The sequence below is a fragment of the Bos mutus genome, chromosome 25 (assembly GCF_027580195.1).
Source record: "Bos mutus isolate GX-2022 chromosome 25, NWIPB_WYAK_1.1, whole genome shotgun sequence".
In the NCBI taxonomy this organism is placed as follows: Eukaryota; Metazoa; Chordata; class Mammalia; order Artiodactyla; family Bovidae; genus Bos; species Bos mutus.
The window spans coordinates 15169861-15197618 of NC_091641.1; the positions used below are offsets into that span (position 1 = coordinate 15169861).

At 46.4% G+C, this 27758-nt stretch overlaps 1 protein-coding gene and 1 non-coding gene across 4 annotated transcripts in view; both read right to left on the reverse strand.

The window, feature by feature from the left end:
- SRCAP (Snf2 related CREBBP activator protein) overlaps positions 1-20022 on the reverse strand; it is a 30461-nt gene extending 10439 nt beyond the window's left edge. Inside the window, exons 1-25 of one of the 3 annotated variants that reach the window (XM_070362651.1) lie at positions 19883-20022; positions 18376-18449; positions 17558-17820; positions 16032-16283; positions 14276-14461; positions 13907-14047; positions 12914-13136; positions 12521-12798; positions 11802-11892; positions 11572-11661; positions 10896-11084; positions 10477-10805; positions 10196-10373; positions 9188-9324; positions 8799-8968; positions 8343-8535; positions 6690-6826; positions 6415-6601; positions 5237-5406; positions 4602-4867; positions 4100-4387; positions 3391-3555; positions 2925-3110; positions 2441-2707; positions 600-2107 (exon numbers count right to left, since the gene is read on the reverse strand). In XM_070362651.1, the coding sequence (XP_070218752.1) occupies positions 600-2107; positions 2441-2707; positions 2925-3110; positions 3391-3555; positions 4100-4387; positions 4602-4867; positions 5237-5406; positions 6415-6601; positions 6690-6826; positions 8343-8535; positions 8799-8968; positions 9188-9324; positions 10196-10373; positions 10477-10805; positions 10896-11084; positions 11572-11661; positions 11802-11892; positions 12521-12798; positions 12914-13136; positions 13907-14047; positions 14276-14461; positions 16032-16283; positions 17558-17611 (5685 nt within the window). In that variant the 5' untranslated portion in view covers positions 17612-17820; positions 18376-18449; positions 19883-20022. Of the gene's footprint in view, positions 1-599; positions 2108-2440; positions 2708-2924; positions 3111-3390; positions 3556-4099; positions 4388-4601; positions 4868-5236; positions 5407-6414; positions 6602-6689; positions 6827-8342; positions 8536-8798; positions 8969-9187; positions 9325-10195; positions 10374-10476; positions 10806-10895; positions 11085-11571; positions 11662-11801; positions 11893-12520; positions 12799-12913; positions 13137-13906; positions 14048-14275; positions 14462-16031; positions 16284-17557; positions 17821-18375; positions 18450-19586; positions 19730-19882 lie in introns of those variants that run through there. The other 2 variants (XM_070362652.1, XM_070362653.1) reach the window with 2 other exon arrangements.
- On the reverse strand, positions 11979-12109 carry LOC138985678 (small nucleolar RNA SNORA30/SNORA37 family). Its single transcript, XR_011462719.1, has one exon. It is a non-coding gene; the product is annotated as a small nucleolar RNA SNORA30/SNORA37 family (small nucleolar RNA).
- Positions 20023-27758: the final 7736 nt, after the last annotated feature.

Here is a 27758-nt window from a genome sequence, read left to right on the forward strand (position 1 = left end):
TTTTATTGCCCACTTAATCACCATGAAGGTAAAACACTACAGCAAGGCTCATGATCTTTAGGGAACTGTATTCCATGGTGTCCTTTATCCCTTATAAGTTCAAATATCGATGGTGATCAACTGAGAAAAATCTTCCTGTCTCTGAGACTGCCTCTTGTGCAGAAGAGAAAGCAGTAGAGTCAGCACATTTGTATTCTCACAAGTTGTATAAATTTTAAAACATCATTTAATGAGCTAGTTTCATCTGTAAAATGGGGCAATTATATGTCAACACTAACTCAAGAGTAAACAAGAACCAGAGACCAAATGTAACAAAAAAGCCTTGAACACATCAGTGATTAATAGTTTTAAAAGCACATTATGTCCTCAACTATTCCTCTGTGAAAAGTAGGACCTGAATTATTATTCCCATTTTACAGATAAGAGTAAAGGCCCAGGGGAGGGCTCTGTCCAGTGGCATTCAAGTATTAGGTCCAAAAAAAACAGGCTTTGTAATTTACCAAGATAAAAGTGACATTATTTTGTTCCATCCACTCTATAGCAATACTCCAAAAGAATTCAGTTTCCTGTCCCCTCTCCTTTGAGACAGTAAAACTTACCAGATAGAAAGGGGAACGAGGTGGTGGTGGGGGCTGGCGTCGAGGTCGGGGACCACTGAACGAGGTAGCAGTGGAGGGAGGGCTGGGGGGACCAGAGCGTAATGTCAGTGTTTCGGGCTCATCCTTGGAAACAGGTAGCCGGGATACCATGGTGACAGGCAAGGGAGCGGCGCCAGATGACGAAACCACAAGGGAAGATGCCTGGGAAGCTGGGCTCTGTGTTGAGGCTGGGGCCAATGCCAGAGTCTGAGCTGCTGCTGGGCCCAAGGTGGGCACCGGAACTTGGGCAGGGCTCAAAGTCAGTGTCTGCACTGAAGCTGGGGCCAGGAGTGAAGCAGATGATGATACTGGAGCCAAAGTCAGCGTGTGAGCTGGGGCTGGGCCCATCGGAGAAACTGGAGCCAGAGTGGGTGCTGGAGCCAAAGACAGCGTCTGAGATGGACCCAATGGTGGTCCTGGTGCCAAAGACAGTGTTTGGGCTGGAGCTGGTACTAGGGATGATGCTGGAGTCAATGACAACGTCTGAGCTGAAAAGGGACTTTGAGGGTTCCCAGTTCCCAAAGAGAGTGTCTGAGATGGAGACGAGCCGCCAAGAGTGGATGCTAAAGCGGGGGGTAAAGCCAGTGTCTGCGTAGAAGCTGGACTCGGAAGAGGTGATGGAACTGGGGCTGGTACCATAGTTTGAGCTGATGATGGAGCCAGCGCAGCAGCTGGGGCTGGCCCCAATGAGGAGGCTGAGGCTAAAGGTGTTCCTGGAGTAGACGATGAAGCCAGAACTGGAACCGAAGTCTGCGATGAAGCCAGGACAGAAGTAGGACCTGGTGATGGAGCCAGGACTGGAAGAGGAGCCAGAGGAGGAGCTGGAGAAGGAGCCAGGATTGCTGTCTGTGGAGCCACCATGGGAGCCAGAGAGGTGGCCAGAGCCTGAGATGCAGTAGGTGCTGGAGCCAAAAGGGAAGCCTGAGCTGGAGCTGGATTTGGTGTTGCCGGAAAAGGATTGGCCAGAGCAGAAGCCGGCACCAGGACGGGTGAACATGCTGGGGCCACGGCTGAGTTCAACCCTGGAACATGTGAAGAGGCCGGAGCCAACAATAGAGGGTGACCAGGTGCCTGAGATGGGGACAGGGATGGAGTTGAGGCCAAACCTAGAGTCAAGGCTGACGCTGATGGAGAAGCCCCAACTGGTGCCAAAGAAGGAGGTCCAGGGGCTGCTGAGACAACCGGTGCCAGTGTTGGAGTCACATTAGTCAAAAGAGTTGGGCCCGAAGCCGAAACAGGCAAGGGGGCTGAGATGGGAATGGTGAGTGGAGCTGAGGCTGGGGAAGGAAGAGTTGTGGAGACAGAGATGGGAAGTGAAGACGACACCGGAACTGAGACTGTAGAAGACACAGGACTAGCAAGGGGAGAGGAGTTGGGAACTGGCACTGGAGAAGAGGCTGGTCCAGGGAGTGAGGATGGCACAGGGAGAGGAGAAGAGATGGTCAAGGGAGCAGCTCCGGGTGCTGAAGCTGTGGAGACAGAGGATAAGTTAGCCCCCCCATTCTTTTCTTGGTCCTTCTATTACCCTGTCCCACCCATTCCCCTACCCTCAAGGTTCACCTTTTCCCAGAAGACCTTCACTCCCACACCATGATCTCAAAGATTCAAGGAATCGAACAATTTAACATTTCTTTTCCTTCCAGATTCTAACCAATGTATCTTAGAATCAGACAAGGGCTCAGCGGGGGCCACTGCAAACCAGTATACTGATAATGAAAGCATCTACTGTGACTTGGATACCCTCTGGGCCACCCTATCTCCATTCCCAGCAAAAATTTCTGGCATCAGCCACCTTGACTCACCACTGACTTCAGGCGAAGGACTGTGGACCAGCTTGAGAAGTGGCCTCACGAGAGTGGATGTGGGTATGGGAGCCCGGGCAGTACCCAGACTAGGTGTGGGTAGACGGCCAGGGGGCAATGTGGGGCGTGGAGTCAACACAGCTGGAAGCCCAGAGCTTGGAGGTCGGGGTGCTGGGGCCAACGGAGGAACAGGAGTCAGTCCATCCCGAGGGGCCTGTCTCACTACAATCTTCACCACGCCTGTATTATTCACCATGGTTGGTGGCACTGCAAGAGGAAGCTACATTGAGGGGAAGGTAGAAAAGAAACAAGAAACCCAAAGGATGGAAGAAGTCCAAGGGCAGGAGAGGGTAGCAGACAGATATCAGAGTTACTGGCAAGGGACAACAACACTGGGGAAGGCTAGACAGACAGTAGCCCAGGGCATGCCTGGAAGGACCAAGGCCAGCAAGGGCTAAGTAAGTAGGAAGGCCAGAAGCCTCACCCTGGTTAGCAGCAAGCGGAAGGCTGAGGCCAGTGGGGGCAGGGGTGGTGCTGGGGGTCGAAGAAGGCAGCACAGAGACAGGGGTGGGGCCAGGGGTCGGGGCCACGGCCTGGATGAGGGCCACATGGGCAGGCTGGCTGATGAGGTGGTGCTGCCCCCCTGCTGACACCAGGTGCACCACATTCCCTGGGTTAAGGGAAGAGAGAGAGAGAGAAAGAAGCAGCTATCAGCCGGAGGAGGGCAGAGGCAGGGGCAAGAGAAGAGAGAAAGAACAGAAAGGGAGTAACTTCTCCAGAATAACCTCATACCTATCTTGATCTAAAGAACCCTTCAACCATTCCCCTTGGCCACACCCACCAAAAGCTAGGGGGAAAAAACATAAAGGCTGACATCTGGAAAGAGCCACAAAAACAAAGGGACAAAGAAGAGGAAGAAAAAGGCAGGACAGGGGGTGGGTTTTACCTACTTTGCAGCGGGCGGGGCTGCCCCACAGCAAGCTGGCGCACCTGGGCACCAGTCAAAGTCAGCTTGTTGCCCTGGATTTGGAAGGTGAGAGGTTTGCTTCCCCCTGTACTAGCCACTGGACGTTGTGTTAGTGAGGCCAACTGCCCGATGCTGACCACTTCACCTGCTACAAATAAAGAAGAGGCTTAATGTACGTGGGGCTCACTCTGCTCAATGTCATTTCACATACCTCCATGAGGTGCAAGTCTCCAGTTTCTCCAACCCATCCCCCACTCAATTCACCATGTTCTAAGAACCTCAGCCTCCACCTACAGCCTCTGAGCTTTTGACATGCTACTCCTTCCAATCCTGCTTGTTTAATCTGCAATCTCCTTTACATCCTCTAACAGCCTTCCACCATCCTGAGCTCATCACTCACACACACACACCTGCCCACTGTGCTGCCCTTTTACCCCAAATAATTATCTACTATTAGACTGACCACTATTTACTCATCTTTGGGTCACCTCCCCAACTAGAGACTGTGAACTACTTCAGGGCTCTTACTTGATTATGAATTATCAGTGCCTGGCAAGATACCTAATATATGTTAGCTACCTAGAATCTGACACACGCCTGGCCCCCAGCTTTTCTTCTCTTGCTCCATGGCACACAGACAGGCCTTCCTGCCAGCTCAAGTCCTTTACCCTCACAGAGCCCTGGGGACTTACAGGGCAGGCGAGCTTGCATGTCGGGAGACAGGATGAGGCGCTGTGGCGCAGAAGCAGGAGCTGGCGCTGCCGTAGTGGGAGCAGTGACCGTGCTGGTGGAGGTGGTGGTGGCAGCAGCATTCGGGAAGGCATAGCCTGGGGGCACTGTAAGCGGCTTCAACAGGTTGGAGGAGCCTGGTGGTGGGGCAGGGCTCAGGCGAACAGGGGCAGGTGGGGCTGGCTTCAAGGACAGGGTTGGTGTGGGAGGCCGTGAGGTCCCACTTAAGACCCCCAGAGGGGATGGTAACACTGTAAACACAAAGCAAATGCCTGTCAGATATAACTTGACCAATTAAGCTTTAGCCTGCTCCTAGAAGCCTCCATACATAATCCTTCGTAGCCCATCAAACACCACACCCCTCTCTCCAACCCAGCTCCTCAAACACTAAATTTCATTACTTCTCCCCCAATCCGAACAATCTGCCTGAAGTACCCCCAGCATCCTGGCTCCCTTGCAACTCACCCTGGGGGAGAGGCCCACTGTTTGGCTGCAGTGGGGGCAAAAGAACAGGGCCAGGAGGCCGGGATGCTGGAATAAGTGGGGGCCCGGAAGGCGAGGCTGACACCATCAGTGGTGCTGGCAGCACTGGGGGGGTTGGGCCAGGGGTGGGCTGGGCTGAGAGTTCAGGGCCTGGAGGGGGTCGGACTGGGACAGGGCCCAGCGGGGTCCGTGGACTGTTCACAACCACCACTGTCCGGCCTTCTTGCTTGGGCACTGGCTGCAGCATCCTATGAGGAAAAAACAAGGGGATGGGTAGGGGAGGAGGGAGAGTAAGGAATAGGAAAAAAAATAAATAAGGAAGATGAGGCAGAGAAATCAGCAGATTATAAAAGCAAAAAAGGGAAAGGTAAGACCCAAAGGAGAAAAAGAGAAAGAAATCCGATAAACAAAAGGCACCAAGCAGAGGGAGGGGGGGAAACGATCAGTGACAAACACAAGGGCCTCTCCCAGGACCATCTTCTAGTTATTCTCTCCCCCATTTTTCATCCACCCATACAAACAGTCGAGCCTAGCCTCCAACTTTCCACCCCAACCCACCCAGCCAGCTGTAGCTACTTTTTTTTAGGAACCCATCCCTTATTCCTCAGCCTTAGTACCTGTTGACTTTCATCTTGACTGGCTTGGGCCGGGGTGGGGGGTCAGGAGCAGTAGCCACTTCTAGAAGAACCCGACGGGAAAGGCGGTATTGGGGTAGAAATGTGTCAGCCTCATATCTAGAGACACGACCCTCCAGGCCAATGAGGTCAAACCGACCCATGTCTATCCGCTGACATAAGAAGGAATACAAAAACACAGTGTCAAAGGATCAAAGATTTGGAAACTTGGCAACTACTTCTTGGATAACATACCAGACAGCAAAAGCAAAGACCTGATAAACTGGACTGCACCAAAGGACACTATTAACAGAGTGAAATGGCAAGCTATAGAATGGGACCAAAATTACAGTATTTGCAAATCATGTGTCTGATAAGAGCCTAACATCCAGAACACACAAAGTCCTACAACACAACAAAATAACAACGTGCATAAATGTGAATATACACATATACACAAAAACATGTACAAAAGAATATTAGCCAACTTTAAAAAGGAAGGAAATTCTAACACATGCTTGAAAACATTCTACTAAGTGAAATATGCCAGCAACAAAAGGACAAATACTTTATGATTCCACGAAACATGAAATACTAGAATAGTAAATTTATAGAGACAGAAAGTAGAATGGTGACTGCCAGGTGCTGGGACTAGAGGAAGAATGAGGAGTTATAATTTAATGAATATGGAGTTTCAGTTTAGGAAGATGAAGACAGTTCTGAAGATGGATGATAGTGATGGCTATATAACTATATGAATGTATTAATGAAATTGTACCATATGCTTAGAAAAGGTTAAAATGGCAAAACTTTTTATGTGTGTTCTACTGTAATGAAAACAAAATTTTCGGGGGGAAGTGGCCAAAAAGAGGGAAGGAGCAGGAAAACAAAGTAATATTTAAGTATTAATTATTATGCAAAGTACTTCTAAAAAATACTAACACAATTCTCTCACACATACTGCAGAATAGGCCTTACAACCCCTATTTTGAAGGGCAAGCAAACTCAGGGTTACAAGTTAATAGTTACCTTGCCCAAAGTGACACCGTTATTAGAAAACAATTAAGCTGGAACAGTGCTGAGGTGACAGGGGAAGTAAGGATGCTAAAGGTCAGACTCCAGCCTAAAGAAAAGAGGTGCAGGGTTGGGTTAGGGCGATAATCTTGGGGACAACTGCTCACCTGGAGAGGGTGCACATCAGTGGCCCTTAGCACCAGAGAGGCGGTGCTGAAACAGATGCCTGGAGTGATGAAGGGGGAGGTAACAGGTCGAGGATCAAATAGGTTTGGATGATTGCAGACTTTTCGCAGCTGCATCAGAATGTTGATGACGCTCATGAAGTGGCCTGTGGCTAGCGTCTCCTTAGTTCTGAGAGAAAGGAGAAATAAACAGGGCACCTTAGCAGTCACTCCTGCTCCAGTCTGGGGTCCCAGGCCCACCCTCAGTCCTGCCTTACGTGGTCTGGGCCATGAAGTCATCATAAAGACAGCGCTGGCGCTTGGAGAGCCGGCAGCGGATAACATGCTCATACTTTTTAGGCATCTGCTTCTCAACATCTACCTTAACTCGGCGCAGCAAAAAAGGCCGCAAAACCTAAAAGTAAATAAGCAGGAGGCTGACAGGAGAAGAGCGGGCACTGTGTCCCAGCTGAACCCTCTCCCTGGGTCTTGGCCTGATGACCAGCAAGAGCCCTGGCTTAGCCCGTTAGTAAACACCCATGCAGCCATGCAGCAAGCAGGAACCAACCACACAAAGATGAGTCAGATGTAAGCCCTCCTCTCAAGGAATTTACTATAATGAAAGAAACAAACATAAAGATGATAATCACAACACACGTGACAAACGAAGCACCGAGGACAGAGCAACTAACTACACAGAAGGGATGAGTCAAACTACGTTCCTAAAGGAGTAACTGTAAATTCATAAGATTATGAAAGTAAATTCAGCCGAGAAGCTGAGAATAAATGTGACTCTGACAGAAGCACAGAAAACAAAAGGCAAATCTGAGATCTCAGGAGGTAAAATCTGACTAGGATTTAGTCATCAAGTTGACATGGAAGAAGTTCAGAGAGAGATGAAAAGAAGTGAAGAGTGATAGTGTCACTAAACCTAGTGTGGTAACCATTTCATGATGTATATATGTCAAATCATTACGTTGTACAGCTTAAGCTTATACAGTGCTGTATATCAATTATAACTCAATAAAACAGGAATAATTTTTGAAATATTGCAAGATTTTAAAAAGGAGGAGGTATAGTTTAGGAAAAACTTAATGGTTTTTTGTTTGATTTACCAAAATAATGATATGACTGACCAAAATGGAATAGAAATAACAGGCTATAAAGCTTAAGATATTTGGCTTATAACAGAGTGAGTTCAAGAGGAACTTTCAGGCAGGGTGGCAAGAGCTACCCAGGCGAGGGGCAGGGTGGTGAGCCCTGGGGGCCAAAGAGAAAGGGAAATCCCTCTTGCACTCCAAAAATATCAGACTAATGGCACCAAGCTGAGATGGAAACATTTATTGTTTTCTGTACAAAAATGTCCATGAGACGGGGATCATCAAAGGGGTTGGGGGCAGATAACAAAAATACAAATTTTAAAAAAGAGGAACTTTCAATTAAAAATGTCATTAGAAATTTAAATATAGGTTGAGTGGTCTAGACAGTCAAGGAATTATGAGTATGCAAAGGAGATAGGTAAACTGAGAGACAAAAAAAAAGTATGAAGATCAGAATGCTGAGAAATGTTATTTAAAAGCTGGACATTGGACAAAGGGAGAAGAGCCAGAAAAGACCAAAAAGGAAAAAGGGAACACAACAAAAATATGAAGTTGTGATAAGTCATGTAAAGAGAAATCCAAGCCAGAAACTGTTCAGCATTACTCTACTCAAGGAATAAAAAGAGAAATGCTACCATTAAAAAAAAAAAAAGCAGAATGATGGCTAAGATGAAGTCACTCAATCTGGCCATGGGTTAGACACTGGAACACTGCAGCCTGACAACTGAGTATATTCAGCCCAGTACTGCCTTCCCTCTCCCTAAGGGTTTTCTGGCTGTGAACTTTAGTTCGTTATTCCCCATGCCCTCAACAAACTGGTACAGACCCTACCTTGTGAAGACGCTTGACTAGACCTTCATTGTATTCTTGGCTGCCCTCAATCATGCCAGTTAGGGGGTTAGAGAACCATTCTTTGAACTCGCGATGAGACTGGAAGACATGGGGCATCAAAAAGTGCATCAAGGACCACAGTTCCATGAGGCTGTTTTGCAAGGGTGTTCCTGTCAGGAGCAGGCGTCTCTGGCTGCAAAGAGGAAAATGGAATGAGAAGGAGGGTGGTCAGCAAAACATCCTCCAAGTGTCCACCTTCCAAGCATCCCACCCTTCAGGACTGCTGCTGAAGTCTGCTGCTGCTGCTAAGTCGCTTCAGTCATGTCTGACTCTGTGCGACCCCATAAATGGCAGCCCACCAGGCTCCCCCGTCCCTGGGATTCTCTAGGCAAGAACACTGGAGTGGGTTCAGGACAAGTTTACTCTCCCACAAATCCTGGACATCTCCATCTTCACCTGTTGAAGTTGAGCAGTGACTGCCAGCGCTGTGACTTGAAGTTCTTGATGTTCTGAGCCTCATCCAATATAAGATAGCGCCAGTTCTTGCGGCGGAAGGCCTGGTGGTCCTGCAGCACCAGCTTGTAGGATGTGATACACACATGGAAGGCATTGGGCTTGGTCCAGCCCTGCAGTACCAAGAGAAAGTAGCAGAAAGTAGGGTGAAAAGAACGAACAAAAAGAAGACATCCTAAGGTCTTCAAGGGACAGCAATCAGGTTAGGAGAAAAGTCCCAGGAGCAGAATAGGGCAACAGAAAAGGAAGGAAAAGAAATTCATTGGAGGAAAGGACCTAAAAGTATAGGAGGCATCAACAGTGGATGGGAGTGATCACATGGGGGAGCAAACCTGCCGCTTGAGCTTCCTCTCTTTCTGGGCTCCATAGTAAGTAAGGATTTTAAAGCTGGGGCACCAACGTTTCAGCTCCATCTCCCAGTTCAACATCACGCTGGTGGGGACAATGATCAAATGGGGACCCCAGTTACCTGTTTAGCAAAAGAATTAAAAGATGTACAGCACAGTGACTGCAGTTAATAATACTGTACTGCCAAGAGACTAGATCTTAAAAGTGCTCATCACAAGAAAAACCAAAATGTTTTATAACTATGTATGATGATGGGTGTTAACTAGTCTTACTATAATTGTCATTTTACACTGTATACACATATTGAATCATTATGTTGCACACCTGAAACTAATATAATGTTATGTTAATTACACCTCATTAAAAAATAAAGATGTGAAGAAATTTGGGGCAAAGGAATTTTTTAAATGATGAAAGATGGTTAAGAAATACAAACTTTGGAGCTCTGGTTCTCACATATAAACTGTGAACATTCTGTCCCAGTGTCCCTTCCTAAGAATCACAGCACCATAATATAAATAAACCCAACTCACAAAACAGAAACAAACTCAGACACAAAAAACAAAATTATGGTTACCAAAAGGGAAAGAGGAGGAGGGATAAATTAAGAATATGGGATTAACAGATATGCACTACTACAAGTAAAACATATTAAAAGGATTTACTATATAGCATAGGAAATTACATTCAATGTCTTACAATAACCCAAAAGGAAAAGCATCTGAAAAACAATTATGTATATATGTATAACCAAATCACTGTGCTATACATCTGAAACTAATGCAAAATTGTAAATCAACTAAATCAAAATTGAAGGAGAAAATAAAAAAGAATCCCAGTGCCCACACTGACCTCTCTATACAATTACTGATTAGATTCAATAAAGCTACTTAGCAGCAAGAGGGTTTCATGGTGCTGCAGCTGAAGTCATTAAACAAGCTTCTCAGGAAATTGGCCAGGAAGACCCAAGGAGAAGGGCCCTGCCTAATTACCTTTCTCACAGGCCAAGTGGGCAAGCAGGGAAATGGTCTGGATGGTCTTGCCTAACCCCATCTCATCAGCAAGAATGCCATTAAGCTTCTTCTCATACATAGTAACCAGCCAGTCCAGCCCAATGTGTTGGTACTCTCGGAGCTGGCCCCGCAGGAGCAAGGGGATGGGTGTCTTCACCTGGTAGAGAGGAAGAGAGGTATCTCAACGGAACTGAAGCATCTGTCACTGAGAAACAAGAAAGTGAAGATTTGAGAAAGCAGAAGCTTGGGCCTGGATATACCTGGGTAGTGGCCAAGGTATAACCCTTGGGCTGGAGACTTTCAGCTGCTGCGGCAATGTCAGTAATTTCTTTCTTAGGGCCTAGAGTGGTGGTGGGCCCTGGGGTGGGAGGTCCACTGCCCCCATCTGCCTCACTCTGCTCTTCATCCCGGGCAAGCAAGTACTCCACCCCAAAGTCATCATCTTCCTCCTCTTCCTCATCTGCTTGGCTCTGTGATTGGGACTCCTCAGATTCCTCAGACTCGGATTCCTCTGATTCTGAGCTCTCACTTGTTTCTTCCTCTTCCGAATGTTCCTCATCCTCATCCTCACTCTGTTCCTCAGCAGAGTCTAAAGCACAAGACCAAGGCTTAGTGTTCATCATAGCTGCTCCTCCAGTACCTGCCCTTCCCAGCTCGTCCCTCATGACCACACATTCACCTGATTGACTGCTACTATCCTCCTGAGGAGCCTCTTCAGCTTCTGTGGCCCCCTCTGGTTCACAGTCAGAGCTGTTAGCCTCAACCTCATCCTCATCTTCCTCTTCACTACTCCCAGAACCTGGGGCAGAGGCATCAGACGCATAGGCTCCTGCATACCGCTGCAGTAACTCCTCCATAGACAGCTCACCTGAAAGAGAAGTGAATGGTAAGCCTTTAGGTGCTTCATGGGGAAAAACAGGAGGTCTGAGTGGCGCTAGTTCATTTTACCTCAGGCTCTGCAGACACTGCTAGGCCCAGGTCAGAGGGGAGGCAAAGAGTTTACTTTCAGCACCAGCTACTTTCAGCTAAGCCCCTTAACACGGGCCAGAACCATGGATGGCACTGCCTTCATTGGCAAGGATGGTATCAATCTAATGAATCTCCCCTTTAAGGTTCAGGTTAAACAAGGCCACTATCATATTCCCACAGTTCTTCCCTTCACTTGCTCTCACATCACTATGTTCGAATTTCCACCATAACCAGTCATAATTTTCTATTTATAGCTATTCACTTATAAATCTGTCATTAGATCTAGAGTTCTTCCAGGAGGGATAAAGTGTCTTATTCATCTCTTTATCTCTGGCATTCTGCACAGAAAGACCAAGTGGATACTCAGTAAAAACATCTGGTGTCACCTTCTCGAGCCAACTCGCTCAGCTCCATGGCATGATCCACCTCCCCTTCCAACTGCTCTTCAGCTGCTATGGTATCCTCTTCATCCTCCGCTAGGCAAGAGAATGAAACAAGACCAAGTGGGACAGAAGTTCAGGTCATACAGTCCAAGTAGAAGAGGTGAAAAAGCCTGAAACGTCAGGTTCAGATGATTCAAGGGGTAAGAAGCAACAGGACTGAGAACAGGTCTGACCTTCATCCTCATTGGCAGTAAACTCTTCATCATCCTCATCTGGATGCCAAGGCTGTTTGTTGCGCTGTGTGACTGAGGGTGGGGGTTTTACCTGAATGGCAGAGGATAAGAAAGGAGAAAGCCTATGGTTAGAGCAGCAAGGGAAAGACCCAACACTGAGTAAGATGTCAGAATACTCTCTGTCCCATCGATTGACAGTTGCCACTGACACAGTCCCAGGGCAAAGATATCATCAAGGGTTTTCAATTTTAGCACCAGCTACCAAATCCTGGCCCCACGATCTGGGGGAGGACCTGTGAAAGTGCTAGAAAAGAAATACAGCCCCCAACAACAACCCCGTGCACTCAGACACATGGAAAAACAGAGCTTAGGTCCAGAAGAGACTTCAAGGTTACCATCCCAGGTCCAAACCAGCAAATGAGTATTAGCGACATTTCATAGAAGTGACAAGGGCCAAGGTATGTTATTTTTTCAAGGTCACACAGCAATCCAAAGAGTGCAGTATATTCTTCCACACATCAGAAATATGCCCATCTCAGGCTGTAACTTGCCCAAACCCAGATTCTTTCCCATCCATCCTCAAATGAGAGCGCAATTGCTCAGACCAGGGAGAACTCCTGAAAACCACAATGAACCTTACAGACCAGAAGAACTCAGTCCTTTTGAGGCTCTCCCTCTGCGCCTACTCTGAATCCACCTTCTATCCCCATCTGCCATACCTTCAACACCTGAGAGGGTTCTTCTTCACCCCCTTCTTCAGGACCATCTCGGGTGTCACTCTCATGAGATGAGGGAGTTCCTGAGGGGCTGGAAGGCCCTCCTAGCAGCTGAGGGGGGAGGGAACGGAGCAGCTCTTCCAGTGGCAGTTCACCCTCACGACGAAGTAGCTCAATCTCACGCCTCTGGGTCTCTGCATCATTGCCTTCCTGCTGTTCCTCAACCTCAATCGTCTCCTCATCATCCTCTTCCTCCTCCTCTTGGGGTTGGAAGTCCCCATCTATAGCAGGAGAACAAGGTCACAAAGTCCACGGGGCCCTGCAAGCCACAGGGTGGGTTTTCAGCTCTGGAAAGGGTACATGAGGAAGAGTAACAGAGCTAAAGAGGACACACACCTTCATCATCCATCCGGGAACCTGGGGGTGGAGGACTAGAGGCAGCTGAGGAAGAGCCAAGGCAAGGGGAAGAACCAGCCTTGCTGGAGGCTAGCGGCTGGTTGAGGCTCTGCGACAGAAGGTCTGAGTACTTCTCAGTTTGCCCCACGATGAAGTCCAGGTGCAGGTCCAGGGCTTTTTTCCTCTTTTCCTCAAGCCGGGACTGTTGCTTGAATTGTACCACCTGCCACAAACAGGAAATGGAGGGATCACCAAAATAATCTTTTACTCTGTACTATTACTCAACATTTAGAGAAGCCTCCTGTATGCTAGGCCCGGGCTTTTCAGGAGGGAAGAGCTAAACGACCTTAAGGATGCTTCCAAGGAAAGCAGAAAGGAAGTACAGGAGAGAGAAGAGCTACTTTACTCTCAGGCAATGGGGAAAGATTTACAAATGTATCCGGAGCTGAATCATAAACATTAAGTAGGTGTTCCCTGAGTGAAAATAAGGAGAAAAGCATTCCTAGCAGCAGAAAAAGCATGTGTAAATGGCCATAGATATACAAAACAATGTTTGAAGTGGAAAGGAAAGGAACTGGAAAGATACAAGAATGAAAATATAGACAGAGCCAGATAATACTTAAGAAACAATTACAACTTAATGTTGATATATGGGAGCAATTCAATTAATGAGAACTTAAATGTTACTTAAGCAGTTAAACGGCACAGGCAGGTTTTAGAAAAAGCATGCTGAATGCCCTGCAAAGGACAGATGGCCTAGAGAAGTCAAAAAGTCCTACTAACAATCACCAAAGGCAGGGCCCGTATTTTTCCACTGTAATTCTCTCATAGCACTCAATGCTTGAAAGGTCCAACACACAACAGAAATGTCATTAGCATTGCAGGAAATCATATTTATTTACTCTCTCAAGGAGAATTTCTGATCATTCCTGTTACCATGCTACCCACCCATTAAACCCAAAGCATTTCCCTTTCCCAGTCTCTGCTGCCTACCTTCTCCACATTGCTCCAAAACTGCCTAACATCCTTGGCCATGGCAGAGGCGATTCGGCGCAGTTTGGCCTGCTCCTCCCTCCGGGCCCGTTCCTCTTTCTGCCGCTGCTCTTCGTGGTGCCGGATCACCATTCGCACCACCTGTGGAAATGAAGTGAAAACACTCCAAGGCCAGACCCTTGGCCTCTCCCCATGTCAAGAGCAAAGAGAAAAATCAAAGCCAAGAATCCAGTGGAGTCATAGCTTGCCTCTTGAGACTAGAGGCATTTGTAAGCACCCTACACTATTATGTTTGGTTCCCTTCCAACCATCAAGGAAAAGCAACCCTGAAACAAAAATGGAAGGGAGTAGGCCCAGTTGAAGACATACCTTACGGGCAACACCCCGTTTCCAACGGCGCTCCTGAGCAAAGTCAGCAGAGAGCCACTGCATCTCCTCACACAAATAGTCCCAGTGGCCCTTGGGGCGGGGAGGTTCAGGCACTTTAGGGAGCCTCTTCAGTGACCAGAAACCCTCCTTCCGCAGCTCAGCAATTCGAGTCTCAATCTCAGCCTCCTAACAAGGGAGAGTTAGATCAATTAAGTTACTGGACATATACTTCATCTCATGACCGTGGCTGAATCCTTGGGCTATGACTACATATAGGCACTGACTGGACTGAGTATTATATGCTTGCCTTAAGTCAACATTATCAATACCAGCTCCAAGAGTTGATGTTATATGCTCTTCAGGTAACTAAAAAAACTTTCAGAAAGATGAAGTGATTTACTTGAGACTACACAGGAAGTGATAAGGACTAAGAATTAAAAATAGGTCCAACGACTCCAAACACCAGATTTCATGCTCTTTCCGTTAATTCACACTTTATGAATATAGGCAAGACTTGAGAAAACAAAACCCAAGGGGAGCTTCACAGAGAACTGGGGACAGCAAACTCTAGCTACAAGGGATTTCCATGGCTGGCAAATTCTTACACAAGAGTAACCATACTTATAAATAGATACTAAAAGTCCAATTGATGTAATTGTTTTTTTAAAACATTTTATTTTGTAGAGATTACTGCAAAATTATACACAAAAAAGATTAACAGTGATTAGTGTAACAAAATTATGATACTTTCCACACTGATTATATCTCCTAAGAAAAATGAAAGCACTTGAAATTTTTATTTAATAGAAGTGAGTTAGGACAACTTAGGACAACTGCCCTCATTATTTTTGTCCTCTCCTGACAAAAGTTAAAGCAAAGGGACTAACAGCCATTGATGAAACAGGGAATTAAATGGCCTGATGGTCACCAAGGAAATACCAAGAAAGACGTGGATATTAGACTAACAGCTCTCAAAGCTGAGCATGCATCAGAATCATCTGTACTGCTTTTAAGAGTACTGGACCCCATGCCTAGAGTTTTAAATGGGTAGGAAGAAAAGAGGTGTGAAGAATTTGCATTTCTAGTAAGTTCCCAGGTAATAAGGCTGATATTGCTGGCCCAGAGATCACATTTACCTCTGCTAAGTATAACAGAGACTACAGGAGACAAACATAAAGTGGAAACTAGTAAATTTTAGAAACCAGCTGAATTTTTTTTTAGCTTACAAAGCACTTTCATGTCTATTTTTTCCTTTAACTTAACTCCTTTTTTAAAATTAAAAAAAAAAAATTTTATTACTTTTATTTACTTGGCTGTACTGGGTCTCAGTTAACACATGCAGGATCTTTAGTTATGGTATGTGAGACCTAGTTCCCTGAGCAGGGATCAAACTTGGCCCCCCACACTGGGAGTGTGGAGTCTTTTTTTTTTTTTTTCATTTGGCTATGCAGCATATGGGAACTAAGTTCCCTGACCAAGGATCACCCCCTGCACTGGAAGCTTGGAGTCTTAACCACTGGACCACCAGGGAAGTGCCAACTTAAACTTTTAAGTAGCCCATTAACTACTACACCATCCTTATTTTACAGAAAAGAAAAAGAGGCTCAGTTCAAGCAACTTGCTCAAAATCATGTAAGTCAAAGCAGAGCATATATTCTAAATCAAAGACAAGGAAAGAAGTGTTAGGTACTCATGGGACACAGGAATTCCGGGAAGAAGACGCCCAAGAAGCTTCACGGGCCTTTCCAATACGTACATGCTTGGCCTGCTCTGCAATTTCAGCATGGCTCTTCTCCCACTTTGGGCCCCTGTTAGCCAGGTCAGTAGGCTGGGGTAAGCTAAGCCCCTCCAAGGGCACTGTGGCACCATCTGGGGGCCCTGGAGGTCCATCCAAAGAGGAATCTTGAGCTATATGCTGGGGGGAGATGCCGCCTGCCCCACTAGAGGCTGGGGAACTGGATGAGGCAGGGGACACAGGATTGCTGCCTGTCATGCCGTCCGACACCATCTAGAAAAGACAGAAGTGAGAGATAAAATGAATGCCCTAAGGGGTTTTTAGTACATTACTTCATTCTATCTTCCCATGAAAAAACTCTGGAGTAGGGTATCAACCTCATTTTTATAAACACAGCATTTGGGATAGTTTTAATAAGGTATTCAAGATGGTAAGGCCAAGTTTCCAGTAAACACTTATCATGCAAGAGGAATTATAGCCTGACATTTACATAATTCCCCAATTCAAAAATACTAAGATAGCACATGACTTCAAATCTTAATGATTTTTTCAGAACCTCCATGCTACTGCTGCTGCTACGTCGCTTCAGTCGTGTCCAACTCTGTGCGACCCCATAGACGGCAGCCCACCAGGCTCCCCCATCCCTGGGATTCTCCAGGCAAGAACACTGGAGTGGGTTGCCGCTCAAACAACTCCCTATTTTTCCCTCCATTTCACAGCAAGTATGGCAGATTCATCAATGCAAATAAATCTGAGCTACCACCAAATTTAAAAGGCGACAACAAAGCCCCAAATCACCCAAACCTCTGTATGTTCATCACTAGTCTTGTTAAGGTTTCCTTTACTGGAGAGGTGGGAGAGGAAAAGGAGGGTTGGTCACTGTTCTCAAACATCTACCTATTACAAGGTACTGCACAAACTATAGTAAGTAGAGAACAAAGTCCGACTTAATTGCGGATAGTGAGGGAACTCATGAAATTCTAGCACACAAGCTTCACAGTATGCCATTCAAATTCCTACCTCGACTGAATTATGAAAGACATTATGTCACAGAATTTCCCAGGCAAATTACAAATATCAAACCCATAACCATCAAAAGTCTACTGTATAGAAATCTAGGTCTGTCCAGTTTTAAAAGTCATGATTTTTTCCCCAATCTCCAACATTCCCTCAATATAAGAAGAAAATCAATATACCCCATCTATAAAGCTTACCTCCTTTCAGTTCCAAAAGAAATTGAGCTATTCTCAAAGCACACAGTCTTGAAAGCATTTTGTCACAAAACTCATTTCCAACCTGGCCTAATTCAAACTTTTGAAGATAATAAGGAGTTTCCATGCTCTTAGAGATCAACGTAACACTAATGTAAAGTAGAATATGTGTATCCAACAGGCTTGACAGCCCACCTGAGTATCAAAAACTCTCCAAACTCAGCTACCTAGCTAGCTAGGATCACGGAAACATGGCTAAAACCTGCCACATTCCTTCTGCCTCAAAGCCAGCAGCCCAAAGCAGCAGCAGAGAAGGAATCTACCCCACTTTCGAACCTGTGTTTGCAAGATTGGGAGCTGAGGGTGAGCAGGGGAGGGGCAGCTCTGCATGGTCCCACTCCCAGGCTCCTCTTTGGATGCCTGAAGAACGACTGGGTCGTTGTCACCACTGCTGCTGGCCGAGGGGCTGGCGTCCGGCTGCAGGGCATGCTGGGAACTGGCCTCATTCTGGGCCACCGGCCACCGGGACCCGCCTTCCAGGGCCCGGGGCCCACTAGGGCGTCCCAGCCTCCGCTCAGGTCCACCGGCCTCTGCAGCACCTAAAGTAGGGTAAAAACAGTAGAAAGTGATTTAGAAAAATTAAAGAACCTTTTTAAAACCCAAGAATAACACTAACAAATAAAGATAACTGAACAGTGATTACAGCTTAAGTTTCTTGAGCACCTATTATGTGTCAAATTCTTAGTACTTACTTGATGTGTTCTATAATTCTCACATCTTCCTTATAAACCAGATACTTTTCAAGCCATGATAAATGTTTATTTAGTTCCTTCTACATGCTGAAAAAAAGAACTATGCAGAAAAGATGGCTGACCTACATGGAGCTTACATTCTAGTATTTCTTTTATAAGTTAGGAAATCAGAAGGCAAACAGACCAAATAACTTGCACAAGGTGACACAGTAAAGAAGTAGGAGAAGGAGAACAGACTAAGACAGTCTGATGTCAAAACCAAAGAATGTGCTACTCTCCCTGGTGGAGGCAGGCTGTGATTCAGATCTCTATCCATAGACCCAGTACTGTGTTGCACCACAATCACTATCTTAAACATCTCTCCATTAGCATCAGTATATGAAGCAGTATTTGAGTCCTCACCTGTGTGAGCTGAGACCACACCCCCTGTGAAAGTCTGCACTTCCACGGTGCCGCCGTACTGAGGGGAATCACGCCTGAAACAGGGAGGAAAACAGCAGTGAGGAACTAATTCACATCTACCAACACCCATCAAAGCCTTCTTTACACCAACTTTTGAAGTTTTTTTTTAATAAACCCAAGTCAGTTCAAAGGCTGAAGAGAATTACAATAGAAAAAGATCACATTTCCAAAAATTAAAAACAAACCATGTGCTGTGAAAACAGAATTTCCTAGGGATATGAGATTCTGGCTGGGGAGGAGAAGCTGGCAAGTGAAGCCTCGACAACAAGTTTAAAAAGCTGAAGGGTAAAAGGCTCCAACCGCTGAAATTAACAAAGCCAAAAAAGCTGTCACATCCAGAAGCTCAAAAGGTGCTGGCTGCCTGGCAGCCTGCTCTCCTTTCCAGTGAGGGCTGAACACAGGAGAATCCACCCTTCCTCAGGGGAGCACTTCGACTCCTACACCTGCCCCATAAGACACTTCCTCAAACACCAGAACTAGAGCTACCTTAGAGTAGCACTCAGAGGTGAGGAAGGCCTAAAAGCAAAGAACCATACTCCGGAAATAGGTAGGGTAAACCCACAAAAGGCCCGGAAGTGTTTCCCCAGTGTTTAAGGAAATTCCTTAACCACGGCGCAGCCTTTGATTCACTCCCTGTTCCACAAGTCACTGGAATCGCGCTAACAACCAGAATCAAGAAGTGTGAACTCTCGACCCCCGGCTTCATTACCGTCTCCCAAAGCGTCCCAACAGCCTGACCCAGCGTGACCCCTGACCTCTGCCCCAACTTGCCACTAGCCCTAAGATGGCCCCGCCCCCTCCTAGACTCCCACCCCACCCAACGTGAGCGACTGGGGGAGGGGCCCGCGCGTGCGCGCCTGGAGGCGGAGAGAGCCGGCTGCGCGCACCGCCTGGGGGCTCCCGCCAGAACCCAAACCCACGCACACAAGGGTCGCAAGGCTAGGCAGTCTTTCATCCCTGCCGGTCAGGGAGCACCCCCCCACCACCACCAGACCGCGAAAGGCTAAGATAAGGGAGAGCTAGTGCCGCCAGGTCCTAGCTCCTGACTGGATATGGTGGGCGCGCGCCCCGACTACTCGCCCCACGCCCCCCTTCCTCTTCCCGCGCGCCCCTGAGAGGGGGCTGGGGTTGGTGGGCGGGCAGGAGCGCACCTGGGTCCGTCCTCTCAGGGCTCGCTCGCTCGCTCAGGTACGCGTGCGCAGACCGGCGGGAGGGGAGAGGAGACGCGCCCGGGCCCAGCGCCGGCCAGCCTGGCCCCCCTGAGCCTGTCTCTATGGGCGCGCGCCGACAGCCTCGCGCACCGGCCCCGGGGCCCCGGCCGAAGGTGCGCGCGCAGCATCCCGGGAAGGTGGGAGGGGAGGCGGTGGCGGAAAGATGCGCGCGCAATCACCCGTCAGGGGAGGGGGGAAACTGTGAGGCGTCCGCCATCTTGTCTCCCTCTCCTTACCTGCGTCCTCGGGGGCGTGCGCACCACCCCCCCTCCCGCCGAGGAGGGGGGAGGGCCCCCTCTTGGCCGCCGCCTTCGCGGCCTTTAAATTCCCCTGGGGCCCGCGGCTACTACCACCGCCTTGCTTCCACTGCTTCCTCTCGCGGCACAGTGATGCAGGCGGGCGGTGGGAAAAGTGGAAGACGCTACTCGCAGCGAACCGCCGCCGCCGCTTCCGAGGCCTCACCAAAATGGCCGCCGCCGTCTCGGCCGCCACCACCAACACCACCGCCACCACCACAGCTCACTATCGCTACCGCCGGCGCGGCCCGTCTTCTCGCGAGAAACAGTAACTGGAGGTTGGGGGAGCGAGGAAGCTCGCGTGCTAGCGTAGGGCGCTGCCCGAAGCGCAAGGCCGGCTGGGAGATGTAGTCCGCGCAGAGACAGCGCTTGCCCGCTACGAAGCGTTTTTATCCACTACGGAACCTGCCGCTGGAGCTGCATTGCGGCTGCCAACTCGGTTGAGTCCGCCCCACTTTAATAGATCACCCAGAGTGCTAAAGCAATTTCTCAGGTACTTTTAGCTAGTTAGCCGTGGAGCATGGGTCTCTGGATTCATATGGCAGTCCACTTATGTAGACCTGCTTCATCTTACACAAGGGTTGTTGTTTAGTCTCTTAAGTTGTGACCGACTCAGTACCACCCCATGGACTGCAGGTCGCCCAGTTTCCTCGCCCTTCGCTATTTCCCAGAGTTTGCTCAGACTCATGTTCATTGAGTCAGTGATGTTATTCAGCCATCTCATCCTCTGTCTTCCCCCTTATCCCCCTTCCCTCAATCTTTCCCAGCATCAGGGTCTTTTCTAATGAGTTGGCTCTTGGCATCAGGTGGCCAAAGTATTGGAGCTTCAGCATCAGTCCTTCTAATGAACATTCAGTATTGATTTCCTTTAGAATTGACTGGTTTTATATCCTTGCAGTCCTAGGGACTCTCAAGAGTCTTCTCCGGCACCACAATTCAAAAGTATCAATTCTTCGGCGCTCAGCCTTCTTTATGACAGTATTCCCAATAACTCCTAAGCATTTATACTGTTTGCCAACTTTCTAGGTTAAATACCCTCTTTGAGAATCTGATATCCTCACCAGATTCATAGCCAACCAGCCTAAGTCACAAGGATACACTCACAAAATTTACCACCTAAAGCCTACCCTAGGAGCCAGGTTAGAAATCCAGGGTAAAGCTCTCATTCAACTTCTCTTCATTCACTCAGTTTAGCTCTTCCCCATTCTACTCGAAGAGTTGATGATTCTCTCTGTGTAAATGATTTAAAGTACTGTTTTTCTTACAGTAAAGACCATGAGTTGAAAACAAAAACCTAGAAGGGCCAAGAAGGTAATGTAAAAGCAAAGAGCAAATGAGGAATGCCAGGAACAGGAGACCATATGCTCTGTCCAAAAGTAATAACCACTGTTCAAACCACTGTTGCTGTGGTCGCCCTACAGGAATGTAGGCCAAAATACATCAGATTCAGGCTGTCAGTGTGCTACCTCTGTTCTTTGCTGGAGCCTTAGGGCTTCTGCGTACAGGATGGATCGATTGAAAATGTAGATAAATGCCCATCTATTTAGACCCAGTTCAAAGTGTTTTTTTCTCAGCCAAGATTACATATTCTCTGAGACACCATCATAGAACTGCACTGAGCTTCCAAGAGTCTCAGATTTCTTACCCTTGCCATATAATTTTTTTAATCCGTTTTCAAGACTTTTCCTTCAGAATTTAGCTCAAAGGCCACAACCCCCAGGTGATCTCTCTTGACCACCCTCAGGCTGGTTTTATACCCCTCCTGGTTCCCACAGCCTCCTGGGCTTCTTAAAACACTGATTAAATTGTATCTGGATTCACAGTCTGTGCTCCCCACCCCCAAAACTGTTGTTAACCCCTTGAAGGTAGGGCCCCAGTGTATACATGACAATTCTCAATGCCCGTCTCAGAAAGATCATTCAGGAAATGTGTTAGTAATCACACCTTATTTTAAAATTAAAAAAACCTAATAGTGGTTATGTGAGCTCTAGTCTAAAATTTGTCTTCCATTTCCATGACTGTAACTGTGGTCCAGCCACCATCATCTCTTGGCTTGGATTATTCCTGACTGGGCCTCCCAGTTCCACTCCTGTTTTCCTTTACTCTGTTCTCCGCACAGCAACCAGAGTGACCTTTTCATATGTATCAGATCATGATGCTCTCACACTTAAAATCCCCAAACGGCATCTTAATCCTCTTACATGAAAATTATGTATCATGGCTTAACATTCCCATAGGACAGACATTATGTGGAGTTGAAGAATAAATACATGTGATTCAGATTATATAAAGTTTAAGAGCAGCAAAAATTAACAAAAATCAGAACAATAACCAGTGGGGGAGAAGGGTTTTAACTGGAAAGATGCACAAAGGGGACATTAGAAATGTGTCAGAGTTTGGTAAACTATGGCCCAAAGAACAGGTCCTGCACACCACCTGTTTTTTGTACAGCTGACAAGCTAAGTGTTTTCTTAAATATTTTTATTTTTGTCTGCACTGGGTCTCCATTGCTGTGAAGGCTTTCTCTAGTTGTGGCAAGCAGGGGCTACTTTTCATTGCACTTTGTGGGCTTCTTATTGTGGAGGCTTCTCTGGTTGCAGAGCACGGGCTCTAGGTTCTTGGGCTTCAGTAGTTGCTCAGTAGTTGTGGCTCCCAGGCCCTAGAGCACAGGCCCGGTAGTTGTGGTGCATAGGCTTAGTTGCTCCACAGCGTATGGGATCTCTCTGGACCAGGGATTGAACCCATGTTCCCTGCATTGGCAGATGGATTTTTAACTACCAGACCACGAGGGAAGTCCTAGGAAAGGCTTTTATATTTTCAAATGGTTGAAGAAAAAAGAAGGAAAATATTTTGTGATATGTTAAAATTACATGTAATTCAAATTTCAGTGTCTGTAACTAAGATTTGTGGGAATCAGACCATGCCTGTTCATTACATAACAACTAGGGCTGCCTTCCTGTAATAGTGGAGCTAAGCAGTTGCACCAGAGACCATAGGCCTCCAAAGCCTAAACTATTTTCTGTCTGGCACCTTACCAAAAATGTTTGCTGACTCCTGTTTTATATCTCGATCTAGATAAGTTCACATCCGTGAGTGAATACAGATGTAAACCTTCACTGAAATGTCCATGTAAAAATTGTATACTTGCAACTAAACCCGTGCACCACAACTATTGAGCCAGTGCTCTAGACCCCATGAACCACAGCTACTGAGACAGTTCTCTAGAGCCCATGAACCACAGCTACTGAAACCCAAAGTAACAAGAGAAACCACACAATGAGAAGCCTGAGCACCACCGCTAGAGAGTAGCCCCCTTCCTGGAGAGAGCTCTCACGCAGCAGCGACGACCCAGCACAGCCAAAAATAAATAAATCTTAAAAGATATATCTAAAAAAAAAAAAAAAATTGTAGGACTTCCCTGGTGGTTCAGTGGTAAAGAATCCACCTGCCAGCGCAGGAGACATGGGTTAAATCGCTGATCCAGGAAGATCCCACATACCGTGGAGCAACAAAGCCCAAGGGCCACAAGTATTGAGCCTGTGCTCTAGATCCTGGGCGCCACAATTCTGAATGCACATGCCTGAGAGCCACTGCACTGAGAAGCCTGTACACCACAACTACAGAGTATCCCCCACTCACCACAACTAGAGAAAAGCCTGCATAGCAAGGAAGACCCAGCACAGCCAAAAATAAAATTATTTTAAAAATTGTACATTGTATATATCTCACAACATGTATTTTTTACTTTCTTTTTCAATAAAGTAACCCTACAGGATATGATCCCTTCTATTTTTTTTTAACCTCATATACCTCTCCTTCACTGTACTATAGCCACCATGCTCTTCTCCAAAACATCCATCACTTCTGTTTTCAGAGCCTTCACCTCCGTTGTTCCCTCTGTCTAAAACCTTTTCTCGGAATTCCGTGACGATCCACCGGTTAAAACGCAGTGCTTTCACTGCCATGGGTGCAAGTTCAATCCCTAGTCGGGGAACCAATATCCCACAAACCATGTGGCTCAACCAAAAAGTAATGATGATAATAATAATAAAGGTAAATAAAAATTTAGACATCTTTCTCATGGCCAGCTCTCCCTTTTCATGAAGGCCTTAGTCCAAATGTTGCCTCCTTAGAGAAATTCCCTGAAATTAAGTAGGTTTTTCACTGCCAGTCACTCTTTATCACATGCCTTTTTCACAAGCCTTACCTGAAATTATTAATGTGTTTGTATGCTTGTGTATTGTCTGCCCTGTTCCCACTTAAAGATGAACTCCTTGAGAGCAGGGACGTTGTCACAGGGTTCATAGTCTCTAGATAATTAATCTGAAAAATATTTCAAACAACCCTGTGATGAAGAGATTTTTGTTCTGTTAGACAAATGAGATTTTGGTTGAATAAAAAGTAAATGTTTCAAGACTTAATATTGTCAAGATGTCAGTTCTGCCCAACTTGAACTATAGATTCAATGCAGTCCCAATCAAAATCTCAGCAAGTTGTGTGCATATCAGCAAGCTGAATCTAAAGTTTGTATGGAGAGTCAAAAGGCAAAACAGTATTAAGAACAATGTTAGAAGACTGACACTACCAGACTTCAAACCTCATTATAAAGCCACAGCAATCAAGACAATGTAGTACTGGCAAGAGAATGGACAGGCCAGTGGAACAGAATAGAGAGCCGAGAAATAGACCCACATAAATACAGTCTACTGATCTTTGACAACAGAGCAAAAGCAATTCTATAGAACAAAGATAGTCTTTTCAACAAATGGTGCTGAAACAACTGGACATCCACATGCAAAAAAGAATTTAGACACAGTTCCTATGCAGTTCACAAAAATTAACTCAAAATGGATCACACACTTAAATATAAAGCACAAAATCATAAAACTCCTAGAAGATAACATAGGAGAAAAGCCAGATGACTTTGTATGTGGCACTGTTGACTTTTTAGATGCAACAGCAAAAGTAGGATCCATGAAGGAAATAAATGATAAACTTGGTATCATTGAAATGAAAAAACTGCTCTGGGAAGACAATGTCAAGCGAATGAGAACATAAACCACAGAGAGAGGGGAGATATTTGCAAAGGACCCATCTAATAAAGGACTGTTATTCAAAATATACAAAAAACTCTTAAAACTCGAAAATAAGAAAACAACTCAATTAAAAAAAATGAGTCAACGATCTTTCTGGGTCAAAGAAAAACACCTCTCCAAAAAAGATATACAGATTACAAATAAGTGTATGAAGTGATGCTCCACATTATATGTCATCAGGGAAATGCAAATTAAAACAACAGTGAGATTCCACTAGATATCTATTAGAATGCACCAGATCTAGAACATTGACAACACAAAATACTGATGAGAATATGGAGCAATGGGAACTCTTATGCATTGCTGGGATGTGAAATGGTACAGCCACTGTAGAAGACAATTTGATGGTTTCTTTGGGCTTCCCTGGTGGGGCTCAGAGGGTAAAGCGTCTGCCTGCAATACAGGAGACCTGGGTTCAATCCCTGGGTCAGGAAGATCCCCTGGAGAAGGAAATGGCAACCCACTCCAGTACTCTTGCCTGGAAAATCCCATGGACAGAGAAGCCTGGTAGACTATAGTCCATGGGAGCGACTTCACTTTCTTTCTTTTCTATAAATGTAAACATACTCTTACCATATGAACCAGTAACCGCCCAAAGGATCACTTTAAACACCCAAAGGAGTTGAAAACCTATGTCAACACAAAAACTGCACATGGATGTTTATAGCAGTTTTATTTATAATTGCCAGAACTTGGAAGCAACCAAAATGTCCTTCAATAGATGAGTGGATAAATAAGCTGTGGTACATTCAGACAATGGGTACTAAAAGGAAGTGAGCTATCAAGCTATGAAAAGACTACATGCCGTGTGGTTCCAACTATATAACGTTCTGGAAAAGGCAACACTATGGAGACAGTCAAAAGATCAGTGGTTGTTAGAGACTGAGGGTGAGGAGATGGGACGAATTGGAGCACAGAGGATTTTTGTATGATACTGTAATGGTGGTGGCGGTTGTTAACTCGCAAAGTCATGTCCAACTCTTTCACCACCCTATGGACTATAGCCCACCAGGCTCCTCTATCCATGAGATTTTCCAGGCAAGAATACTGGAGTGGGTTGCCATTTCTTTCTTCAGGGATCTTCCCGACTCAGGGATTGAGCCCATGTCTCCTGCATCAGCAAGTGGGTTCTTTACCACTGAGCCGCAAGGGAAGTCCATAATGGTGGATACATGTCATTATACATTAGTCCAAAACTATAAAATGGACAACACCAAGAGTGAGCCATAATGTAATCTATGGACTTTGGGTGATAGTAATGCATCAGTGTAGGTCCATCAATGATAACAAATGTACCACTCCCATGAGAGATGTTAAAGATGAGGGGTGGGCTATATAGGAAATCTCTGTAACTTCCCCTCAATGCTGTCAACTTAAAATTGTTCTAAAAAATAAAGTCTTGGGGAATTTCCTGGCAGTCCAGTGGTTAGAACTTGGTGAGTTCACAGCCATGGGCTTGGACTCCATCCCTGGTCGGGGAACTAAGAGCCCACAAGCAGCGTGGCAAGAAAGGAAGGAAGAGGGAGGGAAGGAAGGGAAAAAAATCTTAATTTTTAAAAAGGAGAATGATTGGGCTTCCCTGATGGCTCAGTCCTTTGTTGGAGAAGATCTCACATGCCTTGGGGCAACTAAGTCGGGAGGCCACACTACTGAGCCCACGCATCACCACAAGAGAAGCCTGTGCACTGCACCGAAGAGCAGCCCTCATTCTCCACAACTAGAGAAAAGCCTGTGCAGCAGTGAAGACCCAGCACAGCCAGAAATATAAATACATAAAGCACAAAGCTGTCAAAGTATTGTTCTTCATGTTATTAAAAAAAAAAAAACGGTGAGTGATACCCATCTTTTTAGACCCTCCCCCATCATTCTCAGGCCAGGCCAGAGTCTGAATGGGTTGAATCTATATGATTCAACTCAGCTCAACTTTCTGAGCCTCACTCTCTTCATCCATACAGTCGCGATAGACTTGCTGATGCGAAACTGGTTTGAAACCTCCAAAGAACCAGCTAAATGCAAGGGTGTGTTTAAAACCTCTGTTTCAGAGTCTCTGAAACAGGTTTAGTCTCCAAATGTGCCTTACATAATATTTTAATATTCTGAGTATTATCATTAATACTTTAGGCAGGAGAATGAAGGCTCTTGCTTGCCATAAGCCCCGCCATCTCTTTTTATATATAATTATTTATTTAGTTTTGGCTGTGCTGTGAACCTAAAATTGTTCTAAAAAATAAAGTTTGGGGGAAATTCCTGGCTGTCCAATGGCTAGAACTTGGTGAGTTCACTGCCACGGGCTTGGATTTTTGTGGGCTTTCTCCAGTTGTGGCAGCTGCGGACTACTCTCTCGTTGCGGTGCGAGGGCTTCTCAACGCAGTGGCTTCTCTTGTTGTGGAGGACAGGCTGCAGGGCACGTGGGCTGCAGTAGTTGCTGCACGTGGGCTCAGTAGTTGCAGCTCCCAGGCTCTATAGAGCACAGGCTCAGTAGTTGTGGCGCACAGGATTAGTTGTCCCACAGCGTGTGGGATCTTCCTGGACCAGGGATCGAATCCGTGTCTCCTACATCGGCAAGTGGATTCTTTACTACTGAGCCGCCAGGGAAGCCCTGCCTCCCATTTTTAATTGTCTTTTCCTGGGCAACTTCACACATTTGTCATATCTGCCTGGGTGCTGAAGGCAGCTGAATCTGTGACTGCTTGTTCTTACACGTGAATGGGAGAAACAGG